This window comes from Mesitornis unicolor, unplaced genomic scaffold (assembly GCF_000695765.1).
Source record: "Mesitornis unicolor isolate BGI_N332 unplaced genomic scaffold, ASM69576v1 scaffold19240, whole genome shotgun sequence".
NCBI lineage: Eukaryota > Metazoa > Chordata > Aves > Mesitornithiformes > Mesitornithidae > Mesitornis > Mesitornis unicolor.
In genome coordinates, this window is record NW_010160528.1 from 1 (window position 1) to 16,995 (window position 16,995).

General features: G+C 35.8%; 1 protein-coding gene across 1 annotated transcript in view; it reads left to right on the forward strand.

Annotated features, from left to right (window-relative positions):
• Nucleotides 1-1,399: 1,399 nt before the first annotated feature.
• The window catches only part of APAF1 (apoptotic peptidase activating factor 1), a 29,300-nt gene continuing 13,704 nt past the window's right edge, over nucleotides 1,400-16,995 (forward strand). Inside the window, exons 1-12 of the mRNA XM_010190227.1 lie at nucleotides 1,400-1,537; nucleotides 1,823-2,012; nucleotides 3,271-3,468; nucleotides 4,366-4,549; nucleotides 8,322-8,434; nucleotides 8,965-9,096; nucleotides 9,495-9,733; nucleotides 10,283-10,450; nucleotides 11,422-11,553; nucleotides 13,493-13,606; nucleotides 14,189-14,367; nucleotides 14,981-15,107. Of these exons, the coding sequence (XP_010188529.1) occupies nucleotides 1,400-1,537; nucleotides 1,823-2,012; nucleotides 3,271-3,468; nucleotides 4,366-4,549; nucleotides 8,322-8,434; nucleotides 8,965-9,096; nucleotides 9,495-9,733; nucleotides 10,283-10,450; nucleotides 11,422-11,553; nucleotides 13,493-13,606; nucleotides 14,189-14,367; nucleotides 14,981-15,107 (1,914 nt within the window). The remainder of the gene's footprint in view (nucleotides 1,538-1,822; nucleotides 2,013-3,270; nucleotides 3,469-4,365; nucleotides 4,550-8,321; nucleotides 8,435-8,964; nucleotides 9,097-9,494; nucleotides 9,734-10,282; nucleotides 10,451-11,421; nucleotides 11,554-13,492; nucleotides 13,607-14,188; nucleotides 14,368-14,980; nucleotides 15,108-16,995) is intronic.

Genomic DNA, 16,995 nt, shown 5'->3' on the forward strand with positions numbered 1-16,995 from the left:
TGATTATTATTAGTTTTTTTTTTTTAACCTAGACGTCTTTTCGACTTACCTACGCGGTGGGGTGAAGGTGGGGGTAGAAGGCTTTCCTAACCACGTAATTTTCAGTGAAAATAGGAAATTCTGTCTGCACGGCGGAAGAGGCGCTCCATCCATCGCGGGCTTACCCAAAGGCAGCTGTTCTGCACCTGCCCGGCTCCTGAAGGAGGGAGCGAAGGGAAAGATGATTGAAGGCTTTTGTGTCGCTGCTGTGTGGAGAAGCCTTCCAGCATTGCACAGGAGTGTGATCGGAGAGATCATTTTGGTTATTAGGGACTCTCAGGGGCAGCTGATCAGTACTGAAAAACCTTTACGTGGTAGAAAATAGTTTTCACCTTATGTTGTCATCAGACACATTTTTTTAATTATATAGAGAAAGAATGCAAATTTATCGTTTTGTATCAGATCCTGGGAAAGGAAGGTATAGCTCAGTCACTGGCAGTGTTGGGTGCTTCATCCTCCGTTGTGTGTTGACATCCGAGTATACTTGTGTGGAATACTCCTCTTTCTCATCCTGTTGTCCTAGTCACATGATCCAAGCACTTAAAAAATCTGAGGGATGTAGTGGGCAGGGACAAGACCTTTACATTGAGACATTTAGCAAGTTCCTAGTATGTGACAAGTGTGCACAGACTGTGATTCTTTAGTTCTGTCAGTGTTCAGAAACAAATTCATAGAAATGTGGAAAAGGACTCAGATTCTCATATTTCAATCTTAGCAGTACACATCTACTTTTTTAATGAGAACGTTCATTTACGTAGCACACAAGTTTTGCTATAAGTCTGATTAATTGTTAAAGACTGAAATTCATTTTATACCTGCTTTGTATGCCTCCAAGTGGAGCCATCAGAGAAATGTAATAATAATTATAGTAATGTTCAGCTGGATGTTTTTATTAAATACAAAAGCACATGACATCTAAACAATATTTCAAGAATCCTATTCATATTCACAGTAGCTTGTGACCTATTACAACTTGACTATTAATATGCTTTTATTTTACTCTGTTTAAAAGGAATATTAGATTTCCCCAGTGTTTTCTTGATCCTGCTGTACTGTCCAGCCAAGCTAGACTAGTGAGTCATAAAAAGTATAATTAAGTTCATATAACAGTAGTGTGAGTCTTTTTACAAGACAGAAAGTAAAAAAACCCTAAAATTATTAGCTTTTTGCAGTTTGTAGTATGAGCTTGCCTGAAGATTCACTGTATTTTCCACTAATACAGCTGCTCTGCTACGTTTTTGGACTTTAAAACCAAAATTCGTAAACTATTACAAAACTTTTTTCCTTGTAATTGTACATTACGTTGTGATTCTGACTTGACTTCCCTCTCTCCCCACCCCCTTTTTCATACTGAAGAAATATGGATGTCAAGAGTAGAAATTATTTACTTACAAATCGCCAAGCATTAGAAAGAGACATCAAGACCCGTTACATTGTGGATCATATGATTTCAGATGAAGTACTAACATTAGAGGAGGAGGAGAGAGTGAAACAACAGGTAGAATCATTTCTCACTGTTATTTGTCTTCCTAGTCTGCTCACATGTTTTATCATCCTTTTTAAAAAGAATAAATTCTGTTGATCTCATTCTGGGATTCGGCAAATTCATAAGTGTATGTGTAGCATGCAGTTTTTATTGTGCTTCATAAGGTTGAGTTAAGGGCTTGGTCAAATTGAGGGCTCTTTCTGTAACTGTAAACAGTCTATAATTGACAGTGTGATAGATTAGGTGATTTCTAATGTCTCTTAGTTTTGTATAACATATTTTAATTTTTTTTTCTAGAATACACAGAAGGAGCAAGCAGCTACACTAATAAACATTATACTTACAAAAGATAATAATTCCTATAGATCCTTTTATAATGCACTGCTTCATGAAGGGTACAGAGATCTTGCTGCGCTTCTTCAGGATGGGATCCCTGCCATCTCCTCTGGTATTGGAAAGAGTTCAGTGGACGGGATGACTTCATTTGGTCAGTGTAACTACACCAATCCCTGTGCTTGGAAGTAGAGACAAGTTGCTTTTTTATTCCTTACTAAGTGATTTTCTGTAGTACCTCTTCCAATGAAAAAAGGAGTAGTTGGTGTATTTGCTTGTTATGGCAGTGTAGTATTCAGTATTTCTGTATTTCACATATTTAATATGTCAGGAGAGTTACAACAGTTATGACTTTTGTATGTTATGGTAAAAATGTACGTAATGTTTATTTTAGAAGATGAGAAACCTGAAATTCTCACAATTTTCTCCAAATTGTAATGGGGTTTTTTTTGTATATGAAAGACTGACTCTTATTTGTATAAATTAAAGAAGTTGAATCTAACATAAAAGGTTGTAGCCTCCAAAATTCTGATGTTTATCTTGAAGAGTAATCTTTAATCTCTCAGCCTACATTCCCATAGTTGACCTAGTTATTAGGTTGATTAATTTTCTCCACCAGATCTTTTAGTTACCCTATATAAAGCTCCTGAATTTTACCTACGTTGTCATCAGTATTGTCTTTGATTGACATGAGATAAATTGGTAGTTTCTAATGAGAAGAACTTTCTATCTGCATATGAATAAGTGCCATATTTACTGGGACTCTTCATTTTAAGAAGAGTCATAGACAGGCAGAATTTTTTTTACCTGAATAAGATATCCCAAAGCTTATCAGCATGATACAGAACTTCATATGGCCACTTTGTGGACACCAGAGGAGAGGTAAAGTGCACATTTCCTTTCTTGCTATGCTTTACCAGCTCTATTGCAAGTTGTGCTATCTTAGCTTAAATCAAAAGGAGTCTTGTTTTCACCACAATGCTGCATTAATTACAAAGTAAAAGTCTTAAACAGCATGCTTGCTTTTCTGCCTCATCTGTGAAAGTGACGTGACAGTTGGATATAGGAGTGTTGAGCTCCTGTGTTTGCCAGTTTCTGCTGGAGCTGTCAATTATCTTCTCACTTCTAGGAAATGATGTAACTAGCTTGCAGAAAATGTAGTTATTAATTGTGACACTATTCTATGTGGGAGGCTAGTTACCTGTTAAGTAATTTATTTCTAAAAAGCAGGTTGTTTGGTTTTTTTTCCCAGTGTTTGGTGTTGTGAGTCCAGTAGTTTTTAGAGCATTGGTATGGAACATGAGATATGGGGAGGAGCTCACTATTTATTTGGGGTGGGGAGTTGTTTGGTTCAAGAGGCATCACATTTTGAACTTACTTTTTATTTTCATGTTTCTTGTTCTTAACTTCAGTTAAGACTATTCTCTGCGAAGGAGGTGTACCACAGAGACCAGTTGTGTTTGTCACACGACCAAAGCTGGTAGATGCTATTAAACAGAAACTCTGCTGCTTGGGAAGTGATCCAGGCTGGGTCACAGTGTATGGAATGGCAGGTTGTGGGAAGACTGTTCTAACAGCAGAAGCTTTAAGAGATCATCAGCTCTTGGAAGGTACTTTTAGAAAAAAATCTGTATTTTTATAAAAATACTACAGGTGTACACATGTTGGACATATATGACAAAGTCTCTTATGTCATCTTGAAAATAATTTAGGATTTATGTTTCTAAATTCCTTAGGTGTTTCTGAAATACCTGTTTGCATCTTACAGCTTTCATAACCAGTTAGTGCTCAAGGACCACTAAATATTTTACTAATTTATGGGAAAAGGTTCTGATTAGCTTTTCATCTTGGAATCTGCTTTGGTTTATGAGAGTAGATACATCCTTAATGAACTTGAAATTGTTTTCTGTTAGTGCAAAATAATATTTAATTTATATTCCTTTTGGGCATTTCTTGTTAAGTCCTCATACTCTTTCCTTTGCTGTGTGAGTTTGAAAAATCTTACTCTAACTTTTGCATATATTTTAATAATGACCAGCATTTGTGGAGTGTTTACACTAGAATCACTTTATTTTAAAGCAGTTCATAAATGAAACTACTTAATGATTTTTGTTTTTGCTTTGTTTGTTTGTTTTTTTTCCTGCATAGGACAGTTGGAAGCAAAAGTGGAACTCGAGCATTAGAAAACACAATGTAGGGATAGAAACTACAGCATCTTCTGCTGCAGCTGACTCTTGTCATTGTTTTGGGATAATTTTCACATCCCAGTCTCTGAACTCCTGCAGTGGAACAGGGTGAAAAAAGTAAATGCTAAATCAGACTAGCAGGAAGATGGATGCAGAAGGAGTTGTTAAAAGACAGGCAGGGGTAAGGGTAGAGTTGCAAGGTTGGCTTGCGGTAGACTTTATATTTTAATTGAAATTGAGTTATTGGTTGCTTTTATAAGCTGCTATTTAGTATCTCTGATTTTAAATGTGTAGCATAATTAATATTGCTTTTTTTGTTAGATTACTTTCCAGGAGGAGTTCATTGGATCTCTGTTGGAAAACAGGACAAAGCAGGGCTCCTAATAAAACTTCAGAACCTCTGTAGTAGATTAGAACATGACTCGACTCTTTCACAAAGGCCACCACTTAACATTGAGGAGGCTAAAGATCGTCTTCGTTTGCTGATGCTACGCAAATATCCCAGGTAATGTCAGTAAAATGAAACACTATTCTTTCATCTGATAAAACTCAACAGAGTAACTTTGGCCTAATCATGTAAGGTGTTTGTGTTGTGGTTACATGTCTCAGTGGTGTGTATTTTTTATTTTTTTAAAATCAACTTCCTAACTCTTCCATTTTTTGCTTCCCCTTTTTCAGCTTTACTGTAGATAATTCGGGAGCGTTATTCAAGGTGAAGCTAACAATACTTCTAGAATTTTAATTCTTGTGTAGGGCTTGTTACAGTTTTCTAAATTACTGACTTGCATATGATAAAAGAATACCTAAGTTCAGATACATGTACAAAAGCTGAAGGGTAAATAGATGCTAGAGGCAGATGGTATAACTCTGTCACTGTTCAGATTTTTTTTTAATGGAGTAACTTAAGGGACACACTGTAGGCTTGTACTGATTATGAATATATTTAGTAGGTGTCTGCTAACAAAACATGTTAACGAGCTGTGCAGGAGTAACATTCACTTGAAAAATTATTAGTTGTTGAATTATGAAGGTTGGGAACAAACAGTTGGAAATAAGAAGTGCTCTGACTTTCAGTGTTTTCACTATGTATGTAGAATGCTTCACTGGTGTGTGAGGATCATACAGCAGTAAAAGGATGTGTATTGCTGCAGAAAACTTTTCCTTTCCAGATCAGATGATATCTTTTCAAAGTGTTTGGTGTTGAGTGATCAGAGTGAAAGCAGATTTTCATGGTATGACCAATTATCGCCAAGAAACCTGCTGCTTTCAAACTTTAGGAACGTGACTTGATTTAATCAAGCAATGTCTTGGTCATTGCACAGCTTGTTTTCATCTTTGAGCAATAGTTTTTATTATTTGTTGAGGATTTGATTACTCTCTTTGAAAATCTTTATTAAACTAAACCAGCCTGCTTCTGAGTGAGGTATCTCAGGAATAATACTCCAATCTTGTCATCCCTGTAGATGACATAGAGTAGAATACTGACATGTTTGTGCAGGAAGAAAAAAAAATACCTTTCTTGTGAAGAAAAGATTTGAAAAACACTGCCAGGTCCTCCACAAGACATCTTTCATTTTTTGTGTGTCACATGAGAAGTGCAAACAAGACTCTTTCAATGGAAAGTGCAGGTTTCCCTGATGTAGGTTAAGTGGTTGTCTCCAGCAACACAGTTCTTGCTACTTATTTTTTTTTGTTCATTAGCAAAAAAGAGTAACACTCTTCAATACAGAAGAATTTAGATATTTAATTCATGTGCAACATCGCAGTCTCTTCTGATTAATTTTGGTAAGATGTATCCCTATGCCATCATGAACTATTGGCAGAAGTTGGCAGCTACTGTATAGCTAAGTAACATGGCAGCCTACCGCAGTTGATAATCTGTGTGCTATATTGTTTGTAGTACAGGAAGTGACTTATTTAGGAGGTACTTGCTGCATTTTGTCAAAAGAGTACCTGTATGCTGAGGAAACTAAGGAGGGGAAAAGAAAATACCAGCTTTGGAAAACAATTCAGTACTTGGTTTTATTTGAAGGCCTTCTCAGCCTCTATCCTGAACGCTTGGAGCATATTGTGAAAATTGACTCTAAAGGTAGGAACTTTGTCTTTGAAACAAAAATAAAAATTGACAGTTGGATAGAGGAATCCAAGTAGGTGCCTTCAGTGATGAAAAGAGGTATACAGAATGAATTGAAGGGAAACATATTTTGTCATCTTGCTAACTGACCAGCTAGGATACATGAGCTGGGAAGAGGCTACAGCTTCTGCTGCATCCTGCCCAGTTAGGTATATGTGAGAGTGATGTAAGAACAAAGTGAAAGTCTTGCTGATGATGGGTTATCTGGGCATATAGCATAGTGGGCATGGGAGGAGCTGAAGGGAATGTACTGGGGAGTGAGTTTCATAGGGTGAAGTGTATTGGAAACCGAGCCTCAGTAGTTCTGCAGCTTGTGGAGCTTGCTCTGCACTGGAATTTTCTTCGGTGATAGAAAGTCACTTCAGCTGTTTCAGGATTCAGATAGTCAATCCAGTACTTGGGTTTAAAGTAGTGGTCAAATGAAAACTTTCTGAGCAAAATAGTATTATATATTTTGTTGGATTATGGTTGAAGAAATTGAATAGAACCATGGAATCATAGAATGGTTTGGGTTGGAAGAGACCTTAAAGATCATCCAGTCCAACCCCCCTGCCATGGGCAGGGACACCTCCCACCAGACCAGGTTGCCCAAAGCCCTGTCCAACCTGGCCTTCAACACTTCCAGGGTGGGGGCATCCACAACTTCCCTGGGCAACCTGTGCCAGTGTCTCACCACCCTCACAGAAAATAATTTCTTCCTAATATCTAAACTAAATCTACCCTTTTCCAGTTTAAAACCATTCCCCCTCATTCTATCACTAGCTGCCCTTGTAAATAGTCCCTCCCCAGGGAACTGGAAGCTATGCTATTCTTTAAAGTCAGTAATTTCAGAATTAAATATCCTGTGATTGTCCTCACAGTGTTTTGGGTTTGCTTTTTGTTTTATTTTTTTAATAATCTTAATAACGATTTAGGATTTGTTGGTATGGGGAAGAAAATCACTTGGTACCAAAAGGCTGGGAGGACTTTGAAGTTCTCAGATTAATTAAAAACATCAAATCCATTTGTAATTCATACTGTCCAGCATATTTTCAAGTGTGAAAGTACCACAAAATTAGTCATTTATGGCTACGATCATATTTTTGGTAGAGCTTCTGATTTATCAAAAGGGTGTTAATAGAGGAGTTGTATAAAAATGAGATATGGGAATCCATTACTTTTATGCAGCTTTGAAAATGTGGTATACTGTGTATGCACTTGTTTAGGAAGTATAAAATTCTTATTTATAAGCATTGATGGCATATGCGTCACTTAGCTGAAGAAAAATTGTGGAAGTCTTGGCATGCTTCAGTGAGAATTGGACAATTTCACCACTGATTAGTGTAGCTGAAAATCCATCCTTTTTAAAAAAATTAAAAAGGCAGTAATGTAAAGAATTTGCAGGATTGAGTTTCAGTAACTTTCTTTCCTCCACCAAACATGTGGAATGCAAATAAGTGGTATTTCTTTTCATAAAACTACTTGCCAGCCAATCTTTCTGACTTCTTGCTCTTTTGGAACCAACCTTTTGAAAACAGTTTTCGGTGACTTCTTTGTCAGATACAGGCAGGTGGAGGGGAGTCCACTATACATTACTCTGCAGAGATTCCATGTAGTAACCTACAAATGTGACTAGCCATAGGATTTAAATATGTAGTCACCATAAAATGCTGTTTATGTAAAAAGAGCCTTGTCCAAGAAAATTATTTCACAAGAGGATTAGTCTCGTATAGCTTTCTGAAGATACAAGAACAAAACTGAAATTGGTCAAAAGGAAACTGAATCACTAGCCTATGTCAAGCAGAGTTGTTACCTAGTCCTATACAACTTTTTTTCTTAAGTTATGGTATCTGATTATGTGAAAATCAGTAAATATTTTTGTTTTTCCTGTCTTCTACTAATGTAAATATTTCTCAAAACTTTATTTTTTACACTTCAGTTGTAGCTATAAAGCAATAAATGGTAAAACCTTTTATTTTAATACTTGTATTCAGCGCTCTTGCACAGTGTTTAATACCCTCTTAAGATATTTTATGTATTAATATAAAAAGTTATGCAATAATAGATAAGACATTCTGAAAATGTTCTTTCATTATTAAAGTGAAATACAATGTTTTAGCACTAATAGTTGATCTGAAATCTGTAATGTTTCTTCTTGCACTAGGTCTCTTTTGATTCTGGATGACATTTGGGATTCCTGGGTTTTAAAAGCATTTGATAATCAATGTCAGGTTCTTATCACCAGCAGAGACAGAAGTGTAACAGATGCTGTGGCTGGTATGGAACAGTTTCTTCTCCTGTACCACAGACTGTGTGTGTATATGTATGCAATTTGTTCTTGTGAACTTTTGAAATAATCTGATAAAATCTGTGCCTGTTAACTTGTCCACAAGTGCAAAGTTTTAGAATTTTGCTAAGTTTTTATGCTCTTCATGAAATAGATGTTATGTGTTATTCTGAAAGTTATATGTTATACTGAAGAGTGCAATGATTCTCAACAGGATAAATTAGCCCGTGTGACACCACTGCTGTCGGACTGATTGTCTCTATGCTGTTAAGCAGTCACTGCTATGACATGCCTATAACACATTTGTAATTATTAGCTTATAGTCTAATTTTTTTTGTCTCTCTAATGCAAACTTGATTCTGATAAGTAGAATTTATACTCTTCTTAGTACTAAGCATATAAAATACTATAAAATCATGAGCCATGTCCTTTGCTCCAGTTTTTGTTTGGAGAATACTTTCAATTTTCATAGGAGTTTTTACATTCTTTTGTTTTTTTCATTCCGTGTTTCTATGTCTAGGCAATAAATATGAAGTTCATGTGGAAAGTGGACTAGCACATGAGAAAGGACTGGAGATTTTATCCCTGTTTGTGAATATGAAAATATCAGAACTGCCAGAACAAGCCAACTGCCTTGTAAGGGAATGCAAAGGTATACTTGCCGCTCTTTAACATACCATTCACCAGTGGATGTATTTTTTTATTTCTAGGTTTTGACCTAGAGAAGGGAATATTTTTTGATGGTTTGCCTTAAGTAGAACTCAAGTGTTTGTTAAATGCTTTTTGGTTTTTTTAAACTAAGTAGAAGTGTCTCATGTTGTATTTTGAGTAGCTTTCTTCATTGTATCTTCCCCCTGCCTCCCTAATGCACTTAAATTTGGTGAGTTTGCAGATGTCTATATGGATGACACATTTTGTTTGTCTGTTCTCAATACCTCAAGAATTTAATGAATGTATTTGGAAAATTACCTGATTTATTCAACCACTTGTCAAAACTATTGGATTCTGTTCCTTGAAAACCTCTAAGATTAAATTACTCTTTTCCTTTAGGTTCTCCTCTTGTGATATCCTTGATAGGTGCATTATTACGAGACTTCCCTAGTCGTTGGGAATACTATCTCAAACAGCTGCAGAATAAGCAGTTTAAAAGAATAAGAAAATCTTCATCTTATGATTATGAAGCCCTTGATGAAGCCATGTCCATAAGTGTTGAGCAACTGAATGACAATTATAAAGACTACTATAAAGACCTCTCTATCCTCCCAAAAGATGTTAAAGTACCTACTAAGGTAATAACAGCAATGTAGAAATCTCATATTTTTTAGTGAGATACAAAAACTAACTTTAAAGAATTCATAACATAATTTTTGTGTATAACCTATGTTGTATTTAATTTAATAGTAATTTCTAGATTGGGTAGGTTGGGTCCATTATTGTATCGTGTCTTTTATTGTCAGTAGTGAAACTAAGAAAATATAGCTGGATTAATGTATTCATCATGTTAGTTTAATGTGCATTCTGTATATAGTTCTTTAATTAGATTGTAATTGAGCTCTCTGAAGACTAAAAAGCTGTTATATGAAATATGTCTCCTTTAAGAAAAATTATGATCACCATAAATCAGTACAAACAGACAAAAGATGGAATAACTTGTCTTATCTGTCCTATCGCTTGGTATGGAAGAATTGGTAACTTGCTGAATTTAGTGCTGTTTGTAATATGTCTATATTTGTTAGCATGTGTTTTGTTGTCAGTTAATTGGTAGCCTTTTGTGTTTTTCATACAAGTCCTATTACCTGTTAGTTCTGATTCTTTTCTGTCTTAATGTGCTTTTTTAGGTTCTCTGTATTCTTTGGGATATGGAAACTGAAGAAGTTGAAGATATACTACAAGAATTTGTTAACAAATCACTGTTGTTCTGTGATCGTAATGGGAAGTCATTCCATTATTATTTACATGATCTTCAACTTGACTTTCTTACAGAGAAGAATCGCAACCAGCTTCAGGTAGGGTATTGACTACTCTGCTTTTAACTTTGCTCTCCAAAGCTGGGCATTCTCCAGAGAATACTCCTCTGTTTAATAGTATCCAGAGTAGCTTCACAGAATAGATCCATAATGCAGTTAAATGTAATGCTGACTAATTAAAAACATTTCTTTTCAACTTGAAACTGTGGAGTGATTTCATGACGATTTCATTTGGAGCAAAGAAACTAAACAGAGAGAAGATTCTATATCCATTATTTCTCTGTCAAAGATATTTCTTTTAGGAGATGGAATGTTCCCCTGCTGACTCCAAAGCTATCAAGACCCTACCAGAATGGAAGTTTCTTTTTTAATATGGAGAAGTGCTTTTCACTCCTTTTTGATTTCAAGGCAGTACTTGCAGGGATAAAACCTATAAGCTGGGCCCAATAAGTTTATCAGTTTTGAAGGGCCAGTCAGAAAGAGTAGCTATGAAGAAAAGGCAGTTTTTTAGACTTGCTTTAAATCTACATATCACAGAATCACAGAATATCAGGAGTTGGAAGCGACCTCAAAAGTTCACCCAGTCCAACCCCCCTGCCAGAGCAGGATCACCTAGACCAGGTCACACAGGAAATATAGCATAATTTGGCATGTATAGGGTCTTCCTATATAGCATGTAAAGGTCTTTTTTGTTGGCTACCCACGTTTAAGTGAAGAGTGATTTGATAGCTGTTCTCTACCTAGGAAGGAAGGTTAACAGCTTGCTTTTTGTCTTTTAATATCCAGAGAACGTTTCTGGAGAAGTTTTAACCAATAAATTAGATTAAGTGTACAGTTTTGGAAGGTATCCTTTTCATATTTCATTTGTTGATGTATAACGATTGAGAAATTACAATAATAATATTATTCCTCAATACTGTATACAGTGTAATAATAATTTCCTCAATACTGAAACCAGTCCATACCTTGGTATAGTATTAACTGAAATTGTGTTTTGATTCACATTGCAGGAGCTACATAAAAACATAGTAAATCGGTACAAGAAATACTACAAACTTAATACTCCTGTTCCATCTCAAGAGGATTGCATGTACTGGTATAACTTTCTAGCATATCACATGGCTGGTGCCAACATGCAGAAGGTGAGTTCTGACTCTGGGTCTCCTCTGTCTCCCTTCTTGAGCCACCCTTATCCCTGCCTTCACCTCCTGTGCTTTTTCCCACTTGAATCTCTTGTGCAGATAGTTAAATACTCGACACAGAGTCCTTTAGGGGCTCCACTGATAACAGTCGTCTGTAATGAAAACTATTTCTACCCTTTGTGTCTTGTCTTTTCAGCCAGTTCTTGAGAAGATTTATTATTTTGTATCATAAGAGCTTATGTTTTTCTTATCCTTTTGGAGAAGCTTTGATAAATATTCTCTAAACTTTTTCTGAAAACCTAGGGTCACTTTACTGTGTGATGATACAAGGAAATTTATTTCTTTAGAGAATTTGATTGGATTAGATACATTTTTCTACAGAAGTCTTGGTAGGTTTTTTTTTCCTCTTCTGTCGTACTGGTTTATGTATAAAAGTTATTTCTCTGTATTACCAGAGTTCAACAGCCATAGAAAACCTAGCGAGAACCAGATGGGCAAGCCTCTTGTTCCCAGGATTGCCTTGGCACCTTTAAAAAGTTGCTGTAATTTTTGCCACTTGCTGTTCTTTAGGTACTGAGCTAGTATAAGATGCAAATCATGCAGCAAGATTAATACTTCAGTATTTTCACTTAGATATCTTTAGAATTCTTGCCTTGAGTAGCATTTGGTCCTGGTTGCTAATCACTTTATTACACATGTACTCAAACCTTTTCAGTTGAACCTCTATTGAGATGATTCATCTGACTCATCATATAAAATACACTTTTTATACTTACATCTTATAGGAATTTTCATAATTAACGTGGGATACAAATCTAGGTTTTTTTGGATTATACTTATTTCATTATCTCAGTTTCTTTGATTTCAATGTATTGGGAAAAATACTTTTATTATTAGCCTTTCTATATTTTGTAGAATTAGATTCTCAGAGTTCTTTAGCCTGTCTCATTATGACTGTGTGCTTCCCAGAGTTTACACTCTTCATATTACTTATTTCTATTTATTTAGAATAAGGATTACTATTTGTTGAAAGGCTAATAAAGATGGGAGGTATTCTTTTTCTTTGTTTAACCATGATAATATTTAATCTTTGTGGTATTTACTGATTTTTAAATTGGAATACACTTTGAGCCTGTGCAGTGTTATCTCTAAGCAATTTTTCTGTTCCTAGAAGTATGTTTTTTCAAACAAGAAGGGCTTTTTAAAGTTCGTTAATAGCAAGAGGAGGTCTAAAGAAAACATTGAACTGATACTCGTTGAAGATGGTCACCTGACTACTAGGGATGGAGAAAAAATTGAGTCATTCAGTGGGTTTTTTTGCCTCAGCCTTTAATAATACTGACAGACCTTGGGCTGCCTGGTCCCCTGAGTTGGGGGACCATGAGTGTGGGAACAGTGACTTTCCATTCTTGGACACTGAAATTGTAAGGGATCAGCTGCATCAGCTGAATGTTCACAAGTCCATGGGGCTTAATAGGATTTATCCCAGAGTACTGAAGGAGCTAGCGTTATGTAGAGTTATTGCAGGACCCCTCGCGATCACCTATCATAGGTTTTTTGCTTTTGTTCAAATTCAGCGTCTGTTAGGAAGAACAGCAGATCGCTGTTAGCAGAGTGATCTTTGCCTGACTGGACTAGAAGAAGCTTTTTCAGAGTTGTATCCTAAACCAGGCCTTCATGCTACAAAAGTAAAGATTTGCTTTGTACCTCCGTCCCTTTTCTGACTAGATGTGTCAAAGAGCAGTACTTTGCATTATAACAGCAAGCTTAGCCTTCATACTCAGTATTTTTATACCTGATCAAGTTAGATGCAGGAAACAGGACAATTGTACCCAAGCATATTAAATACATAATGTATTTCCTGTGGTGTTTTTTTTTTCCTTTAAGTAAATTTTGTTGTGGAACTCATGCTCTGAATTTTAATTTGTATTTCTTGTAGGAACTCCATGATCTTATGTTTTCTCTAGATTGGATTAAAGCTAAAACAGAACTAGTAGGGCCTGCTCATCTGATTCATGAATACGTAGAATATAGTTCAATCCTGGATCAAAAGGTATGATACTAAAAGGTAAATCATCAGTCTGTTCCAAATATATTTTTCCATGTTGAATTGCCTTTTGTTGGATGTATGCATGTATGAGAGATATAGAGAAAGCTTAAAACATGGAAATGTTAAAACAGTATTAAGTTAAAGTTTAACATGGAGAAAAGTGAAGAAAACTCAATTTTCAGTTTTAGATTTAATGTCAATGTTTGCCTTAGTAATTGACTGTGGAACTCGATTAAGGTGAACAGCAATAACTAATGGTGAGCACATATTGGACTCTGCTTTTGAGGAGGAGTAGAATTTTGTTTGCTGCTTAGAATAGGCTTTCTGATATTTCACACTGACTGCTTATTGAGTAAATCACTGCTGCCAGTATCCTTTATTTGAAAGTAAGGATGGTATGCTTTCCTGTATAGGGTAGTGAAATATTTCAGTCCGTCATATGTACTTGCTAATAGAACTGAATAGAAAAATAGAACTCAGTGCTTCTGTAAGAATATTAGCTGTACAGAAATTTTAAAAAGCAAAGTGCACTTAGGAAATAAATCCCCTTTCTGTGTTATCAAGTATTATGTACTCTCTACATAGGATAGCACAGTACGTGAGAACTTCCAGGAATTTCTGTCTTTGAATGGGCACCTTCTTGGACGACAGCCATTTCCTGACATTATACAGCTGGGTCTTTGCCAACCAGAGACATCTGAGGTGTATCAACAAGCCAAGCTACATGCTCAAAGAGAAACAGGAGCATTTTATTTGGAATGGATGTAAGTAACTGTGATCCATCTGCTGATATGCTAATTCTTTGAGTCAAGCAAATAATTTAACGTACATCTGAATACCATGTATGTCTAATATAAGGACCTTTTTAAAAACTGCTGGGTTTTTTTTCTGGGGAAAGAAAATGAAATAATTTTCAAGAACTTGTGGGAGGGGGAAACTCTGAAAATTAAGTAAATTCACTAAGATCTAAACAACTTGAGTAAGCTTAAAAAGAAACCTGCAGGAGAATAAGAATTCTCAGGAAGAAGTTCATCTTTGGAAATAACGCATATCAGATCGTAAAAATGTCATTAGGAAGGCTGTGTCTTGCAACAGCTTTGCCCATAAAGTATTATGTTAATTTCTCATGCATGCGTTATCTTTCGTGATCCCTAAGCTGTAATATGGGAGGGCAATAACAACTCTGAATTGAATGTTGGAAATTTGTTTTTCCCTTATTACTTCAGTGTAAAGGCTGAGAGGTAAGGTATAGTGGGATTGGTTGGCTTGTGCTGTTCAAGATGTGTGAAAAAGTGTTATCTTTTTATAGAAGATTTTGAATAATAAAAAGGCACTAGGAAATGCTACTCATCTAAAATCAGCTGTTTTACCCTGTAGAAATAAAAAATCCCTGAAAAACCTCTACCGTCTGGTTGTTCGTCCACATAGAGATGCAGTTTATCATGCCTGCTTTTCCAAGGATAGACAAAGAATAGCATCATGTGGAGCTGATAAAACACTTCAGGTAAGATACCTTTGCATGAGTGAAAAGAGATGCTGTCTACTATTTTGATAACATTTGTTAACAGTCCTGTTGATTTTCTTTTGCTGTTATGTATTGATATTAGGAATCTAGAACACACTGGAGACAAATGATAGAGAAGGAAGTATTATTACACGAACATCAAGTTTCATATTTAGAACAGTAAGCATTATCTTCTAGTTCAAAAGCTAAATTGTGATTTCAGGATTTATACCCTCATCAGTGTAATACGTGAGTGTGAGATGGCTTTTAATGATTCTGAAAAGCTCATAGCCTAAGTAATACACCCCAGCATATTTAATACTTGGTTGGAAAAATGTTATTTCCAGTCGCAGTAGGCTTTCTACAGAACTGAGTAACAGTAAGATGTTTTAGTTACATATTTACTATTTCCCTGGGATGGTAGTGGACATTACGCTGTTTTAGTGCTTAATTAGTAACTTGTCTTACGCAAAAGAAATAAATCCGGGGAGAAGAACGAACCCCTGAAAGTGAGGACGGTATTAGATTGGAAATGGGCCCGAAGTGCTTAGCAAGTGGATTAGGGGAGACAGGGAGGAAAGTGACTAATACAAATCTGCCAGCAGTCTGCCTGGAGGGGAGCCAGCCAGCTCTCAAGAAAACTAGCAATCAGCCAGCCACTAACCTGGTACAGTACCCATATTCCAGACAGCCAAAGGTAAGGGAAAAGAACAACTTTTCTGCAAGCCTTTGGTATTGTTTTGGATGCTTGACAAGTTGAGTACTAAAGTAATAACATTAGTGGTGCTTAGTCACTGTTCATTTGGCTACTTAATGTGTTGTTATTGTGACTTTATTTATTTATTTTCTTTGCTGGCTTCTACAATATTATGATCTTGGCATCCACTTAAGGAGATGGCTGGTGGATGTACTCATGCTCTGCTGAAGTTACTGTGGTGGGCTTCTGCACTTTATGGCCTCATTACTGAGACTGCAGATTGCTTATTTTGCTCTTCATTTTCTACCCTAAAAAAGTAACATCTGTGGATTGCGATTGCATTTAAACTAAACCTTTGTTGAAGAAGTAATAGGAAAATCAGCAATAATCCATTTTTAATTGTTTAACTTTGAACTTATTAATGTTTTTCCTAATAGTGGCATGGAGATAAAACTAAGCTTTCCAGTTTTCAAGGCTACTTCTACTGTTTCTGTAAAATACAAAATAAACACTGCTAGATTAAGAACAGATATTCTGCAGAATTTATTGTAAACATAAATTTCCTGTTACTTCATTATTTATGTTCTTATCTGAACAAATACTAACTATTTCATTGTGTTTGGTATTCCTATTCAATGAAAAAGTAAAGGGAAAACCGGGAGCTTCACAACTGTAAGATCCTGAACACTGCTGTAAACACCTTGTGATTTCTTTTAATACTTAAGTATATGTAACCTAAGGAGGAAAGGAAGACCTGAATTCCCCCTCCCCACCATTTCTACCACCACCATTGTAAAGTTAAATTCAAGAATGTTGGGAAATCGTTTCGTATGTGACACTTTTACCCAACTGTCTTTTTATTACCTACGACTGGCTCAAGACTGAGACTTCTGTCATCCTGTACAACTTTCCACTATTACTTTTTTTCTTGTTTGTTCCCCGAATCATCAATTGCTGTCAAAATTCTTGCTCTCCACAGAAGGATATCACATATATATAAACCTGGAATTTGTAGTTTTAAGAATAGTTTAGATTTTGGTAATAGATACAGTGTTCTGTAGTTACTATTAAAAATACTGAGAAAGGGCATGGACTTAGGCTTAAAGAGTGAGGGTAGAAAAAGTCATTAATGAAACACAATTTGCATACAGAAATCTCTTTTTTGTAACATCAGTTTTCACTGTTTCTTTC